At 33.3% G+C, this 8,907-nt stretch overlaps 1 protein-coding gene across 1 annotated transcript; it reads right to left on the bottom strand.

Moving 5' to 3' along the window:
- Positions 1-249: 249 nt before the first annotated feature.
- On the bottom strand, positions 250-7,238 carry LOC109210927 (MADS-box protein CMB1-like). The gene is made up of 8 exons (XM_019374411.1): positions 6,875-7,238; positions 5,275-5,353; positions 3,945-4,006; positions 3,756-3,855; positions 2,788-2,829; positions 2,649-2,690; positions 2,418-2,551; positions 250-606 (listed from the first exon to the last, which is right to left on the bottom strand). The coding sequence occupies exons 1-8, from the start codon at positions 7,057-7,059 to the stop codon at positions 522-524; spliced, it is 729 nt and encodes a 242-aa protein (XP_019229956.1). The 5' UTR covers positions 7,060-7,238; the 3' UTR covers positions 250-521.
- Positions 7,239-8,907: the final 1,669 nt, after the last annotated feature.

Genomic DNA, 8,907 nt, shown 5'->3' with positions numbered 1-8,907 from the left:
AGATCATATCTTCTAAATACCTCAAGGTGTCCACATAGACAAGCTTTTCGATTGTGAAACAAATTGTCACAATTATAACTTGGAACCTTGTTCACGCCAATACCCAAATTGTCCATAAATAAGCCAAAGCCCAATTAGCCAATTAGGGACAAGTCATTAGATTTGTCACAACTAACATACTGCATCAGAAAACGAGCATCACTCATCAAAAACATGTAATATGGAAAAGCATATGTGAAATTTATGGCGTACAAAATCAACACAGCTATATGATTCAAAGATACAATTAATAATACAACAATTCCATTAATTACATGGAATACAAGCAGAAGTACATAATGGCCAATCAAGCAGGACCATTCAAATGTTAAAGTAACAACTTATGAATACATATTATTGTCCTTGCCCAATAATACTTAAGAGTTTCTAAATACAAGTTTCAACAAACAAAAAGAAAATGCAATATACTATTATTTTATTTCGTTGAAGCAAGATGGAGCAGCTGTCTTGATTTATCAAATTTACAGCATCCACCCTGGAATAAATCCATTCATATTATGAGCTGATGCTCCTCCATTCACCTCATCCGTACCCACATGATTGTATCTGTATAAAATAACCAGAATAATACTAAATGTAATTACAATAAAGAATGAATACAATGGAGCATTCAAAAACACAAAGATACATTCCAAGATGATACAGTGGAAAACTAAGGATCATTTCCTTAGTAAGGTATGGTATTCTAGCATTCCCTTTAAAATTTCCTTTTTAACTTCGAGATTATGGTTGTCTAAGCTTCCATTTGATGAAGTTATCCTTAACTTTGGAAGACAAATTGTTTCTAGATGTGTATGTTGTACTAACCATGTCAATAAGTCTACGCAACAAATTTTTATGGAAAGTGATGCAACAAGGTATATCTGGAAAGCAATAGGTGCTCCTCTGTCCAGATACCAATTAGAGGGTGGTTAAGTCACTGGTGGCAGCAAAAATTCAACAATGCAGTCCACAAACAAACTCTGCAAATCACTCCTATCATCATATGTTGGAAAATTTGGAAGAATAGATGCTCTTGTAAATATGGAGACCAAAAAAGGTTCAATTTCTATACGATGAAGCAGCAAATTATTTGGAACATTCTAGCAGCGGTTCATAGGGCTTTCCCTAAATGCAAATTGGCATTGCCTTGGGTCAAATACTATGACGATATGGTGAGATTACAACCTATGCCTGAATCCTTTATTGTAACTTGGATGAAGCCACCTCAAGGTTCCTTCAAGTTGAACACAGATGGAAGCTTTATCCATGAAAATGGTAAAGCAGGATTAGGACGCATATTGAGAAATGATCAGGGTGACCTATGTATGGCTTTGTCACCATCAGAAAAATGTAAGAGTAACAATGAAGCAGAAGCTTATGCGGCCTTAGCTGGGATTAAGTGGTGCACACAAAATGGCTACACAGATTTCACAATTGAATTGGACTCCCTGTTGATAACTATTATGATCAGAGAAGGGCATACTGACAACTATAAAATGAAGAGTACTATTGAGGATATCTCATAGTTTATGAGACAAGCCAGTATAACTCCTATGCACTACTAAAGGGAGGGTAATCAGGTGGCGGTCTACTTGGCAAAACTTGCTCCTTAGCCAGTATAACTCCTATGCACTACTAAAGGGAGGGTAATCAGGTGGCGGTCTACTTGGCAAAACTTGCTCCTTCCAACAACTCCCTTCCCTAGGGAAGTCAAAGGACCATTCATTATGGATATTCAAGTACCGAATGTTAGAACAAAATATAATAAGGGTAATCTTTTTGAAAGTTAAAACTTTGTATAGTTCGTATTTTGGACACAAAAGTGTGCTTTGACACCCTTTTGTGGGTTGTGGTAAGGATGAGAATCCTAGTGCTGTAATCTTTGGAGGTAAGGCAATTTCCCCCTCTTTTTTTGGAAGATAATACAATACTCCCAGTTATTCCCGGAAATTTTAAAAAAATAATTACAAATGCTAGTATGGGTCCATTAAATGGAGTTAAAAGGTCGAAATTGTTTACTACCCTAGTCTATATTATGCGTCTTCTAATATTTTTGCACATAGTTTAAGAAAAATCATGTAATAGCCTTAATTATGAGTGTATGTCTAAACTACTCTTCGATCCTTCCAAACCAAATTGGATATTTTAATATACTGTAGACATATATTTTGAACAAAACCAGTCATGGAAAGTGCCCTTTACATTACGGATTCAAGGATACGATATATTATAATTTTAAGTAATAATCAAAAATAGTAAGGGTAGATTTTGAAGGGAAAAAAAGTAACAAAATGGCTCTTGTTATTCAAAAATAACAAATATTTTGAAGCAAATTCAGACTGTGAGAACAACAAATATCGGAGATTAATAGTTACCCAAATTGCGGAGAAGAAGTCAATCCAAGAGGCTGAAAGAAACCCTCAGTTTGAGGGAGACGGTTGACTTGCATTGCTTGAGTTCCATCTTCCCAACACAATCGAAGAGGAATTCCAGCTGCACTTTCTTCCAGCTGATAAACACCATATAATTAAGCACAACATGAATTCAACACTTAGAAAAAACAATAAGAGAGATTTGATTTGATGGATTTCGTTATCTTTTTTTACCTTTCTCCGGAGATGTTTATTAGATTCTGCCAGCATTTGCTCCTGCCAAATTCATAAATTAGAAATAGGTCAATAACTCTCTCTTCCTTTAATTAATGGTAGGAAATTAAGGATTACAACTTATAACCATAATGATTACCCTTTGTTGAAGGTCTGCAAGCTGATCCAGCATGAATTGTGTCTGCAAAGGGCAAAGTAAAGATTAATGCTGTTGGAGAAAACCTCTATTAATTGAAATCTGTTTGCTTTTCAGTAGAATTCTTACATTACTACATTATTTATCGCAACAACAACAATAACAACAAACTCAGTGTTTTACAGTAGTAGTAATGTAAGAATTAATTATGATAATTCTATAACAAACTAGTTAATATTTTGATTACAATTTACGAATCTATAACCAAATGACCCTCGAGTATTGAAAGGAAAACAAACTAGTTTAACTCTCAGTTTTACCTATAATGTTTGAGATGGAGTCGGAGCTCAACAAGATCAGAAGCAACCATATATGTTACTGTAAAAGCTTTTATTATTATAATAGCTTTTCTTTTCTCCTACTTAATTTAGTTTAGTCCTCCCACACCCAAACAATTGTTAGAAAAATGCTTGAAAAAGAACTGGCCCGAAAAATAATCTATCAGACAGAACCTATGGAGCCAGTAATCAAGGCATTACAGTATTAAAAAAAGGGTATTAGAATCATTCATATAAGATCAAATTCATTCTCAAGATAGAGGTAAGGTCTGCGTCCACACTACCCTCCTCAAGGGCGGAGCTAGTATAGAGTTTACGGGTTCAGTTGAACCCAGTAGCTTTGATCAAAACCTTATATTAATTTTAAGAAATCAATTAAATATATACAAATTATTAATTTAGAACACGGTAACTTAAAAGAACTAGAATACCGAACCAATAAGCTTAAGATCTCTTGGCTTCGCCTCTAACCCTCCCCGGTTCTTGCTTGTGGGATTATACTGGATTTTTTGTTGTTGTTGTTGTTGTTGTTGTTGTGTATAAGATCAAACTCGTCATTTACTTCATTTAAAAATTCTCACGCTTGTTTTTGTAGTGAAAATGACCACTGGGTATAAGATTAAAGTAATTTACCTTCCTTGACCTGATTTGCTTTAAGGACGCCTCTAATTGATTCTCAAGCTGCTCGAGGTCCTTGGTACTTAATGTCCCCAAATCTTCCCCAAGAAGGTTTCTGTGTAATAATAATTTGAGTTCGTAAAAGGTAACAAATCAATGGGCATATTACAGAGAGTATAAGATAATTAAGATTTAAGAACTTACCTCTGAGATCGTTGTAGGAGCTCAACTCTAGCTTTTAGCCTCAAATACTCATGGTAGTTGTTCTGTCAATAAATTAATAAATTTTAACTTTTCCGTATTTCACAAAATTAAGGAGTCTAATAAATTATACTTGAAAAATGTAACTAATCCAACCGGCAAAAAAAGTGTTTTCTTTTGTGTAGTATACTACATGAAAAAAAAAAAATACTACATGAAAAAAGTCCAATTCAACCAAGGGCTTGAAGTTGAGATTATAGATTGTGCAGTAACTCAAGAAAACGATAACGAATATGCGATGTGAAATGCTCATCAAACATCATATATAGAATGCTGGAAATTATCACATTCCAACTTTATTTTCATAACTAGGTCTATTTGCATGATAAATTAAGTGCCCTTGGACTGTAGGATTTGATGTTCCTTATTTTAAGGCCAAATTGTGCCCTTGGACTTTAGGCTCCCTATTTAAAAATAATCATGATTATTGCTTCCAAATATAACCAATGTTAAGTTCTACAAAGTAGAACCAAGTTAAGAAGATGGTATTGCATTTCTGTTTTTCCATGGATAATAATTACTCTCTCCGATCCACCAATTTGCTTTTTTGTTTTTGTCCAAAATAAGTATCCATTTATATAATCAAGAAAAAATTTAATTTGTTTTTTCAAAATTATCCTTATGTACGTATCTCCAAAAAGTCATTTACTCCTCACATTTGAGAAGAGAAGTAAGTGCTACTATACTTGCTGCAATATTTAATTAAAGGTAGTTGAGTCACACTAACAATTTTTGTCTAGAATTTAGGTATTTCTTTAATGGATGTGCCCAAATCAAATTGGTCACTTATTGTGGAGCGGAGGGAGTAATAAGTATGTTTCATGTTGGATTAATAACTTACCTATTACAACATCTACAACAAGAAGAATGGTAGGCAAATTTAAAATATTGACTTGTATATTACATTCGTGATTATTGAGAAAAGAACACTAAATGAGCAACGACTGAAATGAAAAAGAGTATCAAGGAATGAAGGGCCGGTCATGGAGACCTCAAGATTAACAAGAACCATTTTCAATGAAGAGGAAAGCAACCTTCTAAAACTTCAAACTAGTTTTTGCCAAAAAGAAAAAAATTATTATTGCAAAACAATGTTTCAACCAAAGAAAACTGTAAAAACTCAAAGCCTTTTTTTTGAGTTTGGTTGCAACACAGTTTCTATAAATAACCATTAGCTATCATCTTATAAAATAACTTTGTTTTCCCATAAAGAATCACTTACCGAATAATATAATTGCAGCTATGATAATGAAAAGAGTGCATGAATACATACCTGAGTATCAGTAGCTGATTGGCTGGCTTCCAAAGTAGCATAGCTGCAACGTTGATACTTTTCAATTGTTTTCATCATGCTGTAAGAATGAAAAGAAGAATGACACATTTAGTAATTTCCAGCGACTATCTCCTATTATTAATTAGAAATTCTTTTATCATTTTGCATAAGATATCTGCTCTTCAGATTAAAAGGCAAGATTTGTTCTAAATTCTTCTTTTATGTAATATCATATTTCTCTGGTTGCGAACTTTACATGTTATATATGAATTCTTTCTATCAATTAACCAACAGAAGTCATTGCTCAAAAGAATTTCTCGTTTTAATGATATATTGAAATAAAAGAAGTAACTCGTAGATGTTTTTCAAGCAATTAAATCAATTTACAATCAATGACATGCACAAAAAGAATTTCTTGTTTGTGAATATGATTGGGTCAAATAAAAATAGGCGTTCTTAGTAGATAATCGGTAATTTATAATTTGAAGACGTCTGGGCTTTAAGACTTAAGCTAATAAAGGTGCATAAGTCAAATATGTAACTGGTCTGGATTAACTCATGTTATTTAGATTTATTGGCAAATATTAAACATATAAGTGAAAACGTAATCTATATAACTAAAATATATATTGCTTATAACATGGTTCAAGCCCTCAAGTTACCAATATATATAGACTCCTGGTCACAAATATTGACAATTATCTGGTGGAAATACCCTTTCTACTTTTAAATAATAGAGTACATTTTTACATAATCATTATCAGTGATCTTTACAAAAGGATTTAAAGCTTTGGCAGCTTCGAAACTAACATAAGCAGTCTTAGCTCCGTCTTGGGAATCAAAGAACAAAAGTAGCAGTATTTGAACTGTCAAACATGACACCTCTGCCAATCAAATCTTAACAGTAAAAAATTGTAGTAACGTGGAAAATTGCTTATTAGGTTTTCAGAAATTTTGGTAGTTCCTTTAGCGAGAGGTGTTTAGTGCTCAATAGTTTCATTCAAAAGATGATATTTTTTTTTTAATTAGAAACCAAATTCATAAAAATCTATCTGCAAGTCAAGAATGACTCTAAGGGGAAAGGAAATAAAATTTCAAAAAGATTCAGTTATAATAACTGATATAGCAAAGACTGTCCAGAAAAAATAAAACGAACAACATCAATTTTTACAATTAAAAACAAATACAACAAGATGATAACAGAAAGAAGTAGATCCAACGAAGAATGAAAGAAGAACTAAAATAGTTGATATCCTAAATGAAAAATCAAATCTTGAGTATAGAGAGAGAATTCGATCATATATATATGTGGTAAAAGTACGGCATATTAAGACAAATCAGATCTTGCATAAAAATTGAAGTGAGAGAGGGAATGGAACTCTTTAAACCAAACTTAATGAAGTAAGAATAAATGAAGACATTAAAGACCAGAAATTTGCAATTCTTTTTTTTGAACTTCCACATATAAGGGTTTCGGAAAAAGCAGACCCTAGAAAACATAGAGAAGTAGCCAAAAAAAAGAAACTACAGAAAAAAAGAGGTTATTATATACATAAACTGAAAGAGATTTAGAAGGAAAAATAGGTTATTTTTGTAATACCTTGAAGTGCTGCAGAACTCATAGAGTTTACCACGATTAGAGAAGATGATGAGAGCAACCTCAGCATCGCAGAGAACAGAAAGTTCATAGGCTTTCTTGAGAAGTCCATTTCTTCTCTTAGCAAAAGTAACTTGCCTGTTTATTTTGTTCTCTATTCTCTTCAGTTCTACTCTTCCTCTTCCCATTTTTATTCTCTTTTCTCTTTCTTTCTATCTTTGTAATTTGCCAGAGAGATGATATAAGGGATTATTCCACTCTTGGTTAGCAGCTGGAACTACTTTTAGTAGTGCAAAGATTAAAAAAGGGTACCAAATTAAATGAAATGAAAGAGGGAGAGAAGATGAAAAAAATGGAAACCCTGGGGCTTCTGTATCTTTGGTCCCTTACCTATAACCAGATGGTATATTTCTTATCCCCTAAACCCCCCCCCCCCCTCCACCAATACCCTACTTGAAAAAAAACCCTCCTCTCACTAAAAACAAAAAAGAAAAAGAATTAATAAATCAGGTTAATGATTATGTATTCTCAAACCAACCAAGTCATCAGCATCCTATGGATCTCACCTGAGGAATGTACATTAATATTTTACCCTTAGAGTCAAGTGGTCCTGCATACCCTAAAAAGTGTATCTAATTCCTCTATGTAGAAAAAAAAAACTCACTCTATATAGGTATATACGAAATATATATATATGAGTTAATTATATAGAATTAAATTGTGGGATAAACATTGATTGATAAACTAGTAAAAAATCTTCTTCTTCTTCGTCTTATTCTTCCATTTCTTCTTTTTTCCTTTTTTGCTTGAGCCGAGGGCAGGGGCGAAGCCACATTATTTGAAGAGTGGTTGAAAAATTACACTGTGTATATAGATAAAATATTAGTTTTTAGAGGTGCATAACATATATTGAACTGACCACCCTTAGTTGAAAAATTACATTGTGTATATAGATAAAATATTACTCTCTCTATTCCAGTTTATGTGAACCTATTTCCTTTTTGGCCTGTTCCAAAAAAAAATGACCCCTTTCTAAATTTGGTAACTATTTAGCTTAAACTTACAATTCTACCATTAATGAGAAACTTTTATAACCACACAAATACTCTGGGCCCCTTTTTGTCTTGTTTAGGACCACAAATTCCAAAAGTTTTCATTCTTTCTTAAACTCCGTACCCAGTCAAACAGGTTCACATAAATTGGAACGGAGGGAGTAGGTTTTAGAGGTACACAACATATATTGAACACCCTTTGTTGAGAAATTTTTCACTTCTTTCAAACTTGAACACCTTTGCAAAAATTTCTGACTTCGCCACTGACCGAGGATCTATCGGAAGTAACCTCTCTACCTTCACTAAGTAAGGGTAAAGTCTGCTTGCACTCTATTCTCCCACTCGTTGGATTACTGGGTTTGTTGGTGGGGGTGGGGGTGGTAAAATAGCTAACTCACTGTGATAGTTTAAATTTTACTAGTATTCTTAACAAAAAAAAAAAAAAAAAGAAATTACACCGTTTACTGTGTACGTATAGTACTTATTTTTTAGGTGAATACAAGTATAGCCATTTGAGTGGGGAATGGGGATGAGGGTACATAGAGTTACCCTACTTAGTTACAGTTAGCTATAACTGAGGGGTAGTCTGTATATTACTTATTACTTTCCAGATATTTTGCTTTTTGTAGGTTTTGGGTAAATTAATGTTTCACATCGTAATACCTATTGGACATGAACAACAACCTTAAAAGTGACATTCTCGACCTTTTACTCCCCGCTGCGTGTCGACGCTTCATTGGTCAACTCTCTCCCTACTATCCTGAGTATTTCCCCTTCCCACGTTCTTTTTTAACTTTCTTTTTCTTTCTTTCCATTTACAGATTTACTCATTAATTGTTTTGTCAAGGGCCACGGGCCCACGGCAGCTTGCTCTTTATCTCCGGGAATCAAAAAATAAATAGATAAATAACTTAAACTTTTTCCTTCTAACTACGCTTTTGGCTATGCAAAAAAAAATATGCGGGCTGAGAAGATATTAACTTA

The sequence above is a fragment of the Nicotiana attenuata genome, unplaced genomic scaffold (genome assembly GCF_001879085.1).
Source record: "Nicotiana attenuata strain UT unplaced genomic scaffold, NIATTr2, whole genome shotgun sequence".
Taxonomy (NCBI): Eukaryota; Viridiplantae; Streptophyta; class Magnoliopsida; order Solanales; family Solanaceae; genus Nicotiana; species Nicotiana attenuata.
This window is presented reverse-complemented; position numbering and strand designations above follow the sequence as displayed.

What these genes read in the sequence shown, in the direction of transcription:
- LOC109210927 (XM_019374411.1), bottom strand. Translation starts at nt 7,059, where the DNA reads ATGGGAAGAGGAAGAGTAGAACTGAAGAGAATAGAGAACAAAATAAAC. An exon ending in GAGTTCTGCAGCACTTCAAG is followed by an intron (nt 5,354 to 6,874) that starts GTATTACAAAAA and finishes TCATTCTTACAG; the next exon opens with CATGATGAAAACAATTGAAA. An exon ending in ACTTCTTCTCCGCAATTTGG is followed by an intron (nt 607 to 2,417) that starts GTAACTATTAAT and finishes TATTTTATACAG; the next exon opens with ATACAATCATGTGGGTACGG.